At 37.9% G+C, this 15,875-nt stretch overlaps 1 protein-coding gene across 3 annotated transcripts in view; it reads right to left on the minus strand.

Annotated features, from left to right (window-relative positions):
• Window positions 1–7,204: 7,204 nt before the first annotated feature.
• LOC145673804 (transmembrane protein 70 homolog, mitochondrial-like) overlaps window positions 7,205–15,875 on the minus strand; it is a 53,719-nt gene continuing 45,048 nt past the window's right edge. For 2 of the 3 annotated variants that reach the window (XM_081743568.1, XM_081743567.1), the window contains exon 3: window positions 7,205–7,988. In XM_081743568.1, coding sequence (XP_081599694.1) covers window positions 7,767–7,988 — 222 coding nt within the window. In that variant the 3' untranslated portion in view covers window positions 7,205–7,766. The remainder of the gene's footprint in view (window positions 7,989–15,875) is intronic. The other variant, XM_081743566.1, reaches the window with a different exon arrangement.

A 15,875-nucleotide genomic window follows, 5' to 3' on the forward strand; every position in this document is an offset into this window, starting at 1 on the left:
TCTTAAAATTGATCAAGACATTTTTGCCAATTGCGCTTTGCCAGTTTGTAATATTAACTCTTTAAATGTGCACTAGCACCTCGCACAAAACAGCCCCAAAGTTCACTTACCAAAGTCTGCCTTCTCCTTGCCAGCGTTACTATTAGCCAATCTATACAGGGACTGATATTTTTAATGTATACATAATATCTTGGTTTTTGCTTTATGAAATTGCGCGCCAGATGCGTTTTGATATAGGGTTAGCAGGTGTTGTATACATTCCAGATCTGTTTCATTGCGCAATAGTATCCTCTATCTATGATTGCATTGCTAGACTGTTACTATACACAGAAATACCAGGGAGTAGTCAGTGTGTTGCATACAGTGGCTCAATAAAGAAGTCGGACATATACATATTCACACATTCCAAAAGAGAATAGACATTCTAAGAGTACGCTTCAGAGAACAAAATATGTATTTCAATTATTCTATATTATTTACTTATGGAAAATAGAAACATCATTAATAAAACTCAATTTCATAACTATAAAAAATACAAAAAAGTGAAAATACAGCAAAAATCCATACCAAAAAAGAACTCGGACAGGTAGCACCACTCTCTTTCTTTTTGGGCTTAATAGGGGAATTTCCAAGAGTTTGTCTACTTGACAGTTTCAGGTGTCCAAGTGAAACGAGTTGAAGCCGTACTGTTTGTACGTAGGTTAAACTGTGTGTTTAAAATTTAAAATGGGAAGTCAACTTGGGAAAACTTCTTTAGCAATAAGAGAACTTATTTTAAAATATTATAAAGAGGGAAAATAAGTTCATGATACTGTGCAAATAATAAATAGGTCACACTCCAAAGTTCATGACATTATTACATGTTTTAAATCAACAAAATCACTGGAAAATAAACTAAAAAGTGGTAGACCTAGAGTGTTCTTCAAACTCAGATGAGCGATGGATTGTACTATAGGTTAATAAAAACTCCAAGATAAGTGTCCTAAACTGGCCAAAGTAGTATCAGAACATTTTAATAAAAGTGTGCATCCCGAAACGATAAAATTGGTTTTAAGAAGAAACAATTTACATGGAAGAGTAGCTCGTAGAAAACCATTCGTGAGCAAGTGCAATAGACAAAAGAGACTTAGTTTTGCAAAAACTTATAAAAATAAATAAATAAAAAAAATCATCTAGGAGCACTGTGTTATTCGCGGACGAAATATTTAAGTTGTTCCGCTCAGATGGCCCATGTTATGTCTGGGGAAAACCTAATGAAGAACTCCGCGAGCGTAATCTACGATCCACTGTGAAATATGGAGATGGTTTGATAATGGTATGGAGCTGTATGTCCGGTGCTAGTTCAGGTAAACTGTGTGTAATCGATGGAATTATGTACCAAACGAAGTATTTAAACATTCTGAAGCAAAATTTGGCACAAAGTGATGAAACATTGGGGATAACAGAGAACTTCCAGTACTACCAGGATAACGATCCCAAGCACAACGCACTCAATGTCCGCTTGTAGCTCCTGTATGTGCTGGAAACACTCTGCAATCTCCTGATATTAACGTTATTGAGCATTTATGGGCTCATTTGGAAAACCAGTTAAAATATTATACTATTAGAACAAAGGAAGACTTGGAATCAGCACTTCAGACTGAATGGGCAAAAAATTATCCTTCCTTCTGCACAAAACTTGTAAAATTGATGCCCAGAAGATTGAAAGCGATCGCGAAAAATAAACGATTGACAACAAAATATTAAAAATATCTAATAACAGTCTAAAATTTTGTTAGAAATAAAGTGTCCGAGTTCTTTTTTGACATGAATTTACGCCATGTTTTCACTTTTGGTATTTTTTATTGTAATCAAATTGAGTTTTGTCATTGATGTTTCTATTTTTCAGAAGAAAATAATATAGAGTAATTAAAATATATTTTTTGTTCTCTGAAGAATACTCTTGGAATGTTTATTCTCTCTTTCAATGTGTGAGTATGTATATGTCCGACTTCTTTATTGAGCCACTGTATAAAAGTCATACTGAAGATAAACTGAATAAAATACTAAACATTGTGTCCCATTGTAGAATACCATTATAAACAGAGATGGGAGCACGTAAACCAACATTTAGCTTCAACGTTAAAATTCGTTTCGAATATGTCCCTTTGATAAGAGAAATGAAAATATCACCCATTTCGTATTTAGTTAAAACTTGGAAGAGACAATTGTGATTAATTCTGTCAAAGGCCTTGGAATAATTCGTGGATAAAAATTGCTATAGATTCATGAAAAGAAATAAAATCTCTGAGATTTGATCAGAAATGAAATCTTTGAGTTTTACGTGCCACGATTATGCCGGCTAGGCTAAAGGAGACGGTGATGATTAGAAATGAATTAAATGATGGAATGAAAAATGGGAGGAAACGGAAGAACTACGAGGAAACTCACGCACACGATGTTTGTCCACCAAAAAGTTCACTTGGCACGAGCTGAGATCGAACTAGGGACCCCATGCATCAGAGGTGAACGTTCTATTACTGAGCCACCGCGGCCCCGAGATTTGACAAGGTCTTATAAATAGGGTTATTGTGTCCAAGATCATATGGGTAAGGACTTAACAGCTTTTCAAGATATGCTTTCACTCTGATCGTGAGACAACTAGTTAATAGCTTTAAGTCTGTGCACAAAAGACTTATACGCCGAAAACTGGTAAAAGTAGCTGTTAATGAATATTTGAGCACCAAAACAGTAATGCTTGTACTGAGAGACTGTCCTAAAACAAGATGTCTGCGGTATTCATTAAAAAGGACAGCGAGGAAGGGAGCTAAAATAACCATAAATGTAACACAAGATTCTAATAGCAAAGAATCAATGCCTGTGGATTTTCCAAGCTTGCATAATCATATGACAGTTTGTCATCGTTCTATTGTGAACGGACCTGAAATACACTCTCAATCATGATCCGCTAAAACAGATGGAATATACTCTCGAATAAAAAAAATGAGTACAACAAGTAGTAGGTGGAACACATAATTATTTATGAGTCAAAAAAATGTCATGACTTTTACACATAGATGTTCATTTTGCTCCGACCTCACTCACCCTCGCCCTCACAGTGGCAGTTGGCCCTCGCCCTCACGAAGGGAATTGTCCATCGCCCTCGCAGTGACAGTTAGCCCTCGCCATCGTGTTGGAAACTTGTCCTCGCTCTCGCGCAACCTCGCCCTCACAGTGGAAGTTAACCCTCGCCCTGGCACTGGCAGTTGGCCCTCGTCCTCGTTCACACTCACCCTCGAGAAGGGAGTTATCCATCGCCCTCGATCATTGAGGGCGAAGTCATTTGAGGGTGAAGAAACCCTCGCGAGGATCAGATCCTCAATTTTCCAGCCTATTTGCTGAATTGTTTTCCTTAACGTACGTCCTAAACAAAGAAAACTACACATATCATCGTATAACTTACTCCAGATCACCTAAAATGAAACAAATCCTTGACTACTCCACGCTTAATATTACCATGAATATGGTCAGATGAAACTTGAATAGTTTCCTTTACATCTTTCGGTGCAAACTAGTGCTGCCCATGAGACGAGATGAGACGAGAAGTAAGGTTTATCATATCGTCTCGTAAATTTTATAAAAGTCTCGTCTCGTTCTGTAAATTTACGTACAAAATATTCCCGTATCTAGAAGTTCTCAGAATCCTTCTGCGTCACGAAAGGTGTAAGAACATTTACACTATAAGAACATCTAAGAACATTTAAACAATATTTATTATTGGAACATATTGTGATTTGAGCGCTAAAATAGTGTTTGACACCTAAAACTTGGGTGAACTAGTGTTGCTTGCAAGACTCGAAAAAATTCTCGTCTTGTCTCGTAATCCTCCAAAAATGGCTAAACAGCAAATTCAAAATAGTTGTTAAAGAAGCTTGTCCTTCTCCCTCACGTGCCCTAGTTCTTGCGAAGGAAATTGTTCGTCGCCCTCGCGAACCCTCGCCATTGCAGAGGAAGTTGACCCTCACCCTCACAGTGACAGTTGGTCCACGATTTCGTGTTGGGAATTTCTCCTCGCCCTCGCGCACTCTCGCCATCGCTGTCGAAGATTGCCCTCGCGTAAGTGTGGGCGAGGGAACTTGAGGGTGAGGATGCCCTCGAGAGGGCCACCCTCGCGAGGGTGAACATCTCTGCTTTTACACCCTAGGCACCTTTACCTTTAATATAATAGGTTAGTTTTCGGCACCTCCTGTTACTGATTTCTTACTACATGTCTATTCTACTGGAAGACATGATTTTCATTATTATCGTGTACCAGTTCGTCCCTTTTGATAGATAATTTTCACTGCTTGCATTATTTGTATGGGGTCTAAAGACATAAGAAATGTTAGAAATATTTGATTAAATGTTTTATTGCTGTGATGATGAGAGACAACTTTAGAAGTTCATGTTTATATAATGAGAAAAATATTATAGTTATCTAATTGTATATTTTATATTTTCTTTAGGTTTAATGTCCCATGGTTATACTGTAAGGCTAAGAGAGACAGTGATAATGGGATGCATGATAATGATGGAATGCAAAAAATTGATAAAACGGATGAACCCTAGATGACCCACGCCTCTTATAAAATTCTTGACCATTGTAACATTTTTTAAGGACATAATTTTGAATTATTAGGAAATATTTTTTTTAAAAGAACTTGAATGAAGAGAATTATACTAAGAAACATTATTAGGACAAAACATTATTATTTAACGAATTAACAGAATCAAGCTTTTCTAAAAAAGAAAGAAAGGAAAAAATCTACAGTCAGTGTTGGGCAAAATCAATTGAAATCAATTGCAATTGATCAATCAATTGATAGTAATTGCTCTGAAAATTAATTGCAATTGATTTCAATTTGTAATTGACAATTAATTTCAATTGCAATTGAATTCAATCATAAAATTTGCAATTAAATTTTCCTCAATTGCTAATTGTTAATTGGTCACCAGGCAATTGAAACATTTAATTGTTAATTTTCAATCGCAAAGGGGGCAATTGACACATCTACTTGTTAATTGCAATTGGCAATTGAAACTTGTAATTGTTAATTGCAATTTAAATCAGCAATTAAAACTGAAGATAAGATGTGTATATATTGTGTTGTCCACTTGTTACTGTTTTACATATTTCAAATAAGGTACTTATAAGAAATGCTGGATAACTACCACCCCTTCGCCCCCCTGGGAAGAAAGCCGTGAAACTAAGTATTTTTTCAAATATATTATGTTTATTGGTCTATCCCCATATGGTTTATGGATCCATCTCGAAAGAACTCTATATGCCCGTCATGCATACAATAGGGATGGGCACAAGCGAGTTTTCTTTAAAACTCGACTCGACTCGAAGCAGACATCTTTGAGCTCGACTCGAGAACTCGGTTCGAAAAATTTCTCCCAACTCGACTCTAATTCGGATTTAACGAGTTTCAACCGTCCGACTCAACCAACGTTTGGGTGCCTGTTCCTTCGTCTGCTCCATGACAACTTCTCATAAAACACATTTCATTTTAATGAAACTAGTAAGTGCCTTCTTTTAGCTTTGCGAAGTAACTATTGCTTGGAATTTCAATCTGCACAATGTAAGAAATAAAATTAACCAAATGGTGCAAGTTTCCACTCATGTGTACAAAAATTTTTGCAATATCAACTACGTGAATATTGTCCCACAAAGAAGCCAAAACCCCTACACTGAAGAACCGTCCAGGATTTAATCATTGTCCACTCGAACTGAAAGTGTCATTTGAAGCCAAGACTTTAATATGAAGCCAATAATTTCTTTAAAATAGATGAAAAATTCAAAAGTTATAAGTATTTTCATATTTTTGCCTTTTACCATAAGGGGACCGCATTAGCCTACATTGAAGAGCCACCCGAGATTTGGCCATTGTCCACTCGAACTGAAATTGTCATTTGGAACCAAAATTTTAATATGAAGCCAAAAATTTATTTAAAATCGACGAAAACTTTCAAAGTTTTGAGCATTTTAATATTTTTGCCTTTTCCCATACCGGGGTCATAGCCTCTACATCGAAGAGCCCCCCGAGATTTGATCATTTACCATTCGGACTGAAATTCTCATTTGGAACCAAAACTTTAATATGAAGCCAAAAATTTTTTACATCAATTTGAACTGACTGAGTTCCAGTTGACCCCAATATTATGTTTAGTTTAGTTAAGTGGTAATTTGTGACAGCTTCACATTATCAAAAGAATCTTTCACTTCACCCTTCCCCCCCCCCCCCCCCAAGGAGCCAGTGCTGGATCCGTCACTGGAATCAATAAACACTTTTCCTATTCTTTTCGTCGCCCTTGGATGTGTAGGGGCTCCCTCGAACAAATAAAGAAGCGATAATATTACAATCAAGGGGCGCTATATATTAGGTATTTCTTTAGTTACCCAACTCTAACCGCACAGGGCCATCTTCGGTACAATAAAAAATGCTACTTGATATTCCAATCATGAGGGGGGAGAGGATGCTGTAAATATATTTCTTATTCATTTTGTCTGCCCTGCTTATCACTAATTACTTTCTGCCCGCTCCTACATGGTTGCTCAAATTATTACTAAAGAAAGCATTTTAAACTAAGATGTCTAAGGTTACTACATTATGTAAGGATGGCATATTCACGAATATTACTACTATGATTATTATATGAATGTCTTTGGAGCACCGAAATTGTGTGAGACGAACCATGGTATGTAGAGGTTTAAGATGGGTGGTCATAGGGGAGGAAAAACCAGGATTTTTCTCTGTCTGACTCTCTAACGTAAAGATTATGTGCTGAAGGTAAGAAGCATCATCACCAGCCTTACTCCAGCTCCTACTCGTTGTTCCATATACAAGTTCATTTGACACCAATGTTTTTGTTACCGAGAGAAAATTTCCCGACTTGTTTTATTGAAAGCCAAATAAAATCAAATATACCTACATGATGTATGAAAACCTCGACCCACCAATAAAAGTAACACTTCGATTAAGGCATTCGTTGTTGATTTTTGAAAAAGTGACTCCTTTCACTTATAAATGTTCACACTAAATCATATTCGAGAAAATTATATTCAATTTAATTCGTAATTAGTTTATGTGAAATAATAGCAATAAATATTATTGTAAAATGTAGACTACTCATTAAAAAACAAAAACGGCAAAAAAAAAATAATAATAATAATTTAACACATTTTGAACTACAAAAATACTTCGAAAATTTTATATTACAATTTTAATAAAAACAGCATTATAGAACCACAACTGGAGAATATCATTAGAGTTCAAATAAATTTGAACACTTCAAGGAATGCCGAATTCAGGAAAATGGATTCCGTAACGCAACTTGAAAAAAACTAAAGGACTAGAATATAACGGTTACGCAATTTAATCTAAGCAATTACTGTCGTTCTAAAGCTTAACAAATAAGAACTATTTTGGAAATTATAATGGTAGCTTTTCAATTGAAGACTAGATTTAAAACATGGTTAATACTAACATAAGTAAGCTGACGCTCTCTCATAAGCAGAATACCACTAAATTAACTTTTGTCTTCAAAGCTGTTCACACTTACAATATGATTACAATGTATCACAGACATACTTAATCACATCTGAGAGCAGATTCTGGAAAGACAGATCTTGTTTCTCTCTTCTTCATTCTTTAGATTAAAACGAAATATTAAACATTATATAACACGAACAGAAGAAAAACTCATGAAAACGATTAACACGATAACTGAGTGACTTCAGAAAGTCACTTTTTTTCAACTTTAGTTTCACTTTTTTTACTACTGCTATTATCCTCAGATACACCAAGCTTGAAGTCCAATGGCCTATCGTAGCCCATGATTCTGGCATAATGTGTTGGGTCTTCGAACTGGCGAGGGTCCACAAACAATGACATTCCTTTGGCATAAAATGAGGTAAACAACCCAGGAGCATCAGGTACAACAACATCTTTAGGAGTGAAGGCAACCTAAAAATAAAAGAAATTGACATTCAGCAATATTCGTCTATGTTTAAAAATAGTTAATTTACTTGAAACATAAAAGTATTACTATTATTATTATTATTATTTTAGAAATTTCTTTTCAGATACGAGGCATACAATACGTAGTAGACCTACAGTTTAACGTGAATAACCTGATTCCTTGACGGTTTTTATTTATTGATTGATTAATTTATTTGTACTATCACGTTCATAATTACAGTTTCAAGTGATGTAAACAAAATTTGTTTTGCAATGTTGAAAATCTCTTTAGTCGCAGGAAACTTCAGAGAAAGGACCATTGATTCATTCTGCAGTTAAAAGATAAGTATCGTGCGAATTTTTCAAACAAATGTTCTGAATTTCGGTTACTGTAGAAATTAGAAGCGAGGATTAAAAGAAAAATAATTAGGCTGATTATTGGTGAAGATTTGTAATGTGCACGAGAACTACAAACGAGACAGGAATCAACAAAGAAGGATCCAGGATTAAAAAAGGTATGTTTTCTGAAGTCCCGAGAACACGTTAACTCCTTAAATGTGGAATCTCATACTGTATGAGGTAGAAATACGAACATTACGAGAAACAATGCAAACATTCCAGAAACCTACAAAACGTGAGTGGATGTGGAGGCGAATGGATAAATTTAGCTTCGTGCAACAGAAAACCAGCTAAGGAGGGGTGTAGAAGAAAGCAAATATTACAGATCGACAGGAACTCTCAGGGTATTAAACAGAAATTGTGCTTTTAGAGGCGTGAGAAAAGAAAAAACCCTCGAGTTAATAACTCTCATACAAAACCAAGAGACCAGCAGGACTAACATACAGAAGATTCTTAACTTGCAAAGGGATGAAATTTAAATCGTATAGAAATTGCTCTTCGCTTCCTTAGATATGGTATTAGGGAACGACGAAGCAGGTCTTTTATTTTTAATGAGGAGTTTACATACAGAAATTAATCCCCTAAATTTTAAGGATTTGTCAGATATTCTATTCTAGGCTAAAATAGAACGACACTTTAGGACACGAATTACCAAGAAACACCCTTTTATACAAAGGTTGTTCAGCCTACGTTTGGCCGATTTCGTTCATTCACCCTCCCGGGCAGAATGGACTCACCCGACCTGGCTCGTGGCGTCCTGCAGTGTTGTGCAGTGGCTTCTTGGGAACGGAGTTGTTTTTTTCCGCGCGGACGACAATAACGCACAAAACAGGACCATTGTTGTGAGTGTTGTGTTAAATTTGTTTCCAAGTGTGTGGGTTTCCGCTCTGTGACCAAAATGCCGCCCAAACTAAACCGGTTTTGGGAAGGCTATGTTGCGGCTCTCTATGATGACCACTTTAGTGTTTCTGTCATTAGAAAACAGTGCAAGAAGAATGGTTGCAACATCAGTTTAAGTGGAATAAAAAATGTTATTAAAAACTACAAGGACAACGAAGCTCCATCATTTGGATCACCAACGAAGTTGCCTAGGAAGCGGGAATGCACCAAGGCCACCTCCACCATGCAGAGGAAACTTCTCAAAATGGCAATGCAAGAAAATCTGCCAACACAAAGGTGTATGACTAATCAATCGTCTTGACGTGTCTTTGGGGACTGTGAGCCGGACGTTATACCATCAACTCAAGCTGGAAAAAGTCATGAAAGCTCGCGGCCATCTTCTCATGGATGCCCACCAAAAGGAACGAAAGTGTAACGCCCGGAAGCTGTACGAACGGTATCTGGCAAAACAAAGGTGGATGTACGTCGTAACACTCGATGAAGCATGGATTTACCTTTTCGACTGCGGCAAACTGATAGCCATCATGTACCGAGAGAACGGTGCCAACAACTTCAGAGGGTGGGTCCGTGTCTGTAAAGAATCCTTCCCAAAAGGGCTCATGGTCGTTATTGGCTACTGTTACGGTAAACTGAAGATTCGTAGGGTGGCGAAGAACTGCAAAATAAATTCGCAGTATTTTCAGGAACAGATCATGCGGCCGATCTACGAGCTCCAATAATGGATTCCAATAATGAGATTGCAATAATGTACGGAAATTACGCCAATCTGGTGCGCATTCACATGGACAAGGCCTCATCACATACCTCACGATCGTCCCTCGCATTCTACAGGGAGATGGAGGAGGCAAGTGGTATACAGGTGATACCTTTCAATGAGGTACCTATTAAATCTCCAGATGCAAGTCCTATGAACTACTGTGGATTTGGATTGCTGAAGCGGGCTTTGGGAAAACGGCGTGTGACAATTGTGAAAGGACTTTGGAAAGCAGTGAAAAGGGAATGGGACAAGATTCCTCTCCCAGTTCTTCAGAGAAGCCTACTACAGTGGAAATTACGCTGTCGGGCTATTGTTAGGAACCAAGGGAAACACATCGAGCACTTACGAACCTGGCGCCATGGATTCTTCTAAATTTTTAGGTAAGTCGAAATTGACCAAATGTAGACTGAATAACCTCTGTATAATAGTGTAGATTATTGTAATGAAAACGGAAATGACGCTTCAACACTCCCTATCACATTTTAATTTTCCACACTCCATTGATATTTTTATTGAAACGAATACTTTTCTTACCTTTAATCAGGTTAGGTTGCTTGGCTGGTTTGGAATTTAACATTCATTTCAGCATCAAGCGCATCCCTATGTAAGACACGGACGATCCTCAAACTGCCACGAGTATCACACACATGTCTCCCGCTCCGAAGCCTCATATACGATAATCATATAATGCCCTCCCCGCTGTCTAGTGGCTAGCGCACATGTCTTTGACACGCAGTGTCACGGATTCTATTCCTAGTAGGAGAGCACAGAAATTTGAACGACTTACGGTGATTCGGATTCCACCTTAAAGTCGAAATCCTTATCTTATATAGCTTTAGTGCTGAAAGAGTCGCTGAATTCCAATCCAACCAAACCAAGCTAACATTACAGTCACGAAGGAGCTCTAAAACATATTAGGATTTAATTATGTACATATTAGTTTAGATGAATAATGTTATGAACAAAAACACCAGAGATGCAAAAAGTGCAGCCAAGTTCGTAAGCTTCAAAAAGTGTTGAGATGAGGATGGATGAGCCAAGTTCCTTGGCCACTGCATCTGAAAGGAACACTGGAACTTGATGCGAGGTGTCTAACATATTCGAATACATTGAGATGTCTCTTCCTAGTTTCACAGCCGGGACATTTCAGCCCTAAGGCTAGTGGTGCCCCCCAAATCCACCACGCTCACAAACACCATCCCTAAGGCTCGTTAACATCATTTAATTTGACACTTCGTGTAGGAATATAAGTTTTCCTTGTCTGGGTTTCGAACCACCAATCTCACTGGAGTATACTATATATGTGCCTTAGCGCCTTAGCAAAGTTGATATTCCTAAGGTTGGTGGTGGTCCCAAACCTACCACGCCCACCACCACTATCCCTAAGGTTCCTTACCATCATTTTCCTTGACACCTCGCGCCAAGTTCCAGTGTTCCTTTCAGATGCAGTGGCCAAGGAACTTGTCTCATCCATCCTCATCTCAACACTTTTTGAAGCTTACGAACTTGGCTGCACTTTTTGCATCTCTGGTGTTTTTGTTCATATTTCACTTATTTTTGTACTTCACCATGTCAATATCGTATATTGGTATTCTCAATTGTTACATATTGCTGGATTTAAATTTAAAATTGTACATTTTTAAAGGAGTCATAATGTTTCACATGCAACATTAGTTCCCAAGGGCTCTCCCATCGGTAATCGAACCCAAGACCCTGTACAAGAAAGGCGCACATGCTAGCCACTAGAACAGCGGGTAGGATTTATTCTATTAAATATATGTCAGAGAGTTATGTCCAAACGAGATTCTAATTCATTTACCCGAACTACAAAATCATCTCATTTTTTATTACCTAAATTCGAAGAGTATCAACAAGGCCCAAAACCCTTGATGCTGAATCCTCGGTGCTACATCACTAGATATAGCTGGTGTTTCAATATACTTAGTTGTTCTCTACCTTTTCACATTGCGAAATTACGGAGTTCATTACATGACGCGCATTTTGTGCAGTTTCATACTGCCTCGGGTTTTCCTTCCAATGATATACACCTTTCAAATAGCTTGTAAACTTAATAATATTTGCCACCAACATATCCTAACTGTATATAAAACTACATGAACTGACGTAAATTAAACGGGTGTTTCCGGTTGAGGTGGAAAGTTGAAATAATGAAGGGGGATGAAGAATTTTCCCATGTTATTTAAATGGGTCTTTTATATATATATATCTATATATATATCTATCTATCTATCTATCTATCTATCTATCTATCTATCTATCTATATATATATATATATATATATATATATATATATATATATATATATATATAATCTCATGTTTTAGGAGCTTGGAATAAAAAATTGAAATTCGGTAATGCTTGTACGTTTTCACTAGTATTACCTAAGTAACTCAGTAAAAATAAACAACTCCAACTTTAGAGTGGTTTTATGGGGAACTGAAAAACCTTTCCCATGGTACGTATTTATATGGGGCACCTTTTACACCCCAAAATTATAGGGCACTTCCTGTACGGCTACAATGATTAAATTTGACATGATTGTAGTTTTTCGGAACTAACCGACAGAAAAATTGCCAAAAGTGAATATTTTTAATTTTTAGGGAGTCTAAAGGGGAGATGAAGAAATTCCCCATGCTATTTAAATAGGCCTTTTTTGGACTTACAATCTCATATTTTAGTACTTGAAATTGGAACAGAAACGTGAAATTCGGTATGCTTCAACGTTTTCGTTAGTATTACCTAAGTAAGTCAGTAATAATGAAAATTTTCAAATTTAGAGTGGTTTTATGGGGAACAGAAAAACCGTTTCCATGTTATTTATTGCAGCCTCCCGGGACTAACCTACAGGAAAATTGCTAAAATAGAATATTTTTAATTTTTAAGGAGTCTAAAGGAAGACGAAGAAATCACCATTTTATTTATTTATTGAACAAATCCCAGATACAGCATAACTTTGCCATTTTACACAGGGACATGCTAACAAATGAAAGAAAAAACAAGACAACAATAACAATAACATAGAAAAAAGAGTGTAAAAGTAAAACTATTCCGTCAAAACTAGTTTAATTGCTCTTTCAAACACTGGGTATCTCGAAAAAATGTCCACATCAGTTGTTACTTGATTATAGCAGTGTGGTATTCTATAAAAAAAGGACCTCTGTATAATAGCCAACCTAGGACGGGCAAGATGGAATAGGTGGGTATTCCGGGTGATGCGGGAAGGGACACGTAAGAATAGTTCCTGAAGTAATATTTCCGATCTTAAGTTTCCATTAACTATTTTATGTACGAGGGCTATCCAGAAAGTAGATTACGTTTTCGTCTGTGTCCGCTAGGGGCGGGGCTAGCGCGGCCATCTTGGGGTCAGAGCGTTGCGCAGCTCAGTCGGCATCTAGCCGTGCTAGTGAGAGGTTCGTGCTGTGCTCCGTTAAGATACTGTGACGGTTTGAAATATCTGCGTTAATTGAAAATCCCGCGAGCTGCGAGGTGCGTGCAGTAATAAGGTTTCTGACAGCAAAAAACTGTAAACCGATAGAAATCTATCGGCAGCTGTGTGAAGTGTATGGGGACAACATTATCACTGAAGGTGGAGTGCGACAGTGGGTCATAAGATTTAAAAATGGCCGAACCAATGTTCACGACGAAGATCGAAGTGGGAGACCCAGCAAAGTGACTGCCGAACTTGTCGAAAAAGTCGATGTTAAAGTCCGTGAAAATCGAAAGTTCACAATAACGGAACTTTCTTTGAGTTTTCCACAAATTTCGCGAAGTTTGTTGCACGAAATCATCAGCGAAAAGCTTGGTTACCACAAGTTTTGTGCAAGATGGATTCCAAAAATCTTGACAGAGGACCACAAAAATCAGCGAATGGCTGCAGCGTTGCACTTTTTGGACGCCTACAATAAGGATGGTGACTCTTTACTCGATCGCATCGTTACTGGTGACGAAACATGGGTGAAACACGTGAACTGTGAAACGAAATTGCAATCAATGCAGTGGGGGCACACAGGTTCTCCCCAAAAACCCAAGAAATGCATGCAAACAATGTCGGCAAGGAAGATGATGGCGACTGTTTTTTGGGACAGAAAAGGTGTGATTTTGGTGGACTTCCTGGAAAGAGGCACTACAATAAACGCTCAAAGGTATTGCCAAACGCTGCAAAACCTCAGAAGAGCAATTCAAAACAAGCGCAGAGGAATGTTGAGCTCTAAGATCTTGTTGATTCACGACAACGCCCGGCCCCACACGGCAAATGTCACGCGTGAAGTTCTTGAATCTTTTCAGTGGGAGTTGTTTCCTCATCCGCCGTACAGTCCCGACCTGGCACCGAGCGACTTCCACCTATTCCCAGCAATGAAGAAGTGGCTGGCTATGCAGCGTTTTGATGACGACGAACAGCTGCAAGAAGAGGTAACGAAGTGGTTGAAGTCGCAGGCGGCCGAATTTTTCGACGAAGGAATTTCCAAGCTCGTACATCGCTACGATAAATGCCTTAATTTGAATGGTGACTATGTCGAAAAGTAGTATTTGTGTGTGGCTTTCATCTGTATATAATAAAATTTGTTTCCTATACTTTGTTGATTTTTTATTCCAAAACGTAATCTACTTTCTGGATAGCCCTCGTAGATACTTCAGGTCAGAGATAATTCTGCGTACTTCAGGAGTCTGAATATTAAGATGTTGCAAGAGTTCCTTCTTAGATAATGATCGAAGTGCAGGAACACGAAAGCGGACTATAGCGAGGAAGAAATTGAGAACAGAATCAAGTCTGGAGAGATGTGTAGGTACTGCCATGGCCCATATGGGAGAGCAGTATTCGATCTTGGGCGCTATTAAAGTTTTATAAAAAGTTGCTAATGAAGAAACAGTGCGTAGTTCGGTGAATCGATAAAGAAGTCCCAACATGCGCATTGAATTCTTTAGTATTGGGGAGATGTGGTCAGAGAATGTGAGTTTTGAATCAAAGATGACACCAAGATCATTGTGACTAGCAGAATGTGTGATAGGGGAATCGTTGATATGGTATGTGGAGGGAACTGGAGACTTTTTCAAGGTAATAGTAATACTGCCACATTTCTTACTGTCGAGTTCCAAGTACCACATTTCACACCAGCTTATAAGGTAATTTATGTCTTCCTGTAGAGCAATTGTGTCATGGAGACACGATATTTCTCTGTATAACTTACAATCGTCAGCAAAAGGCAGAAGGCCACTTGGTTGAGCTGATAAGTGCGTGTAGAGATCATCCATATACAGGACAAACAGCAGAGGCCCAAGGACACTCCCCTGAGATCACGGGTTGGGGGTTAGAAGTCGCCCCTGAAAGAACAACTCTCTGTTTACGGTCCTTCAAATAGCTTGTGATTACAGAGAGAAATTACCATGTACATTAAATCTATTGGAGAGCTTATGAAGAAGATGAATGTGACTAACAGAATCAAAGGCCTTCGAGAGATCAAAGTAGATAACATCTAACTGAGTATTGTTATTCATACATTTGACTGCACAGGAGAGAAGAGTACTTAAATTTGAGAGACTTGAGCTTTTCGGTAGAAAGCCGTGCTGAGAACTGTGGATGTAAGGTGAGGCGAATTTAAGTAGCTTGTCTTTGATTATTTTTTCGCAGATAATTGATATTACAGAAAGAAGAGATACTGGCCTATAGGAGGATACATGATCTTTAAGTCCTGATTTATATATTGGGGTCACGTGAGCTAGTTTCCAACTGGTGGGATAATACCCTTCCTTGAAGCATCTATTGAATAAGATAGATAGAGGAATCGCAATAACTGAAGCAGTTTTGTTGAGAAAGAGA

The sequence above is a fragment of the Thermobia domestica genome, chromosome 17 (genome assembly GCF_964235325.1).
Source record: "Thermobia domestica chromosome 17, izTheDome1.hap1.1, whole genome shotgun sequence".
Classification (NCBI taxonomy): Eukaryota; Metazoa; Arthropoda; class Insecta; order Zygentoma; family Lepismatidae; genus Thermobia; species Thermobia domestica.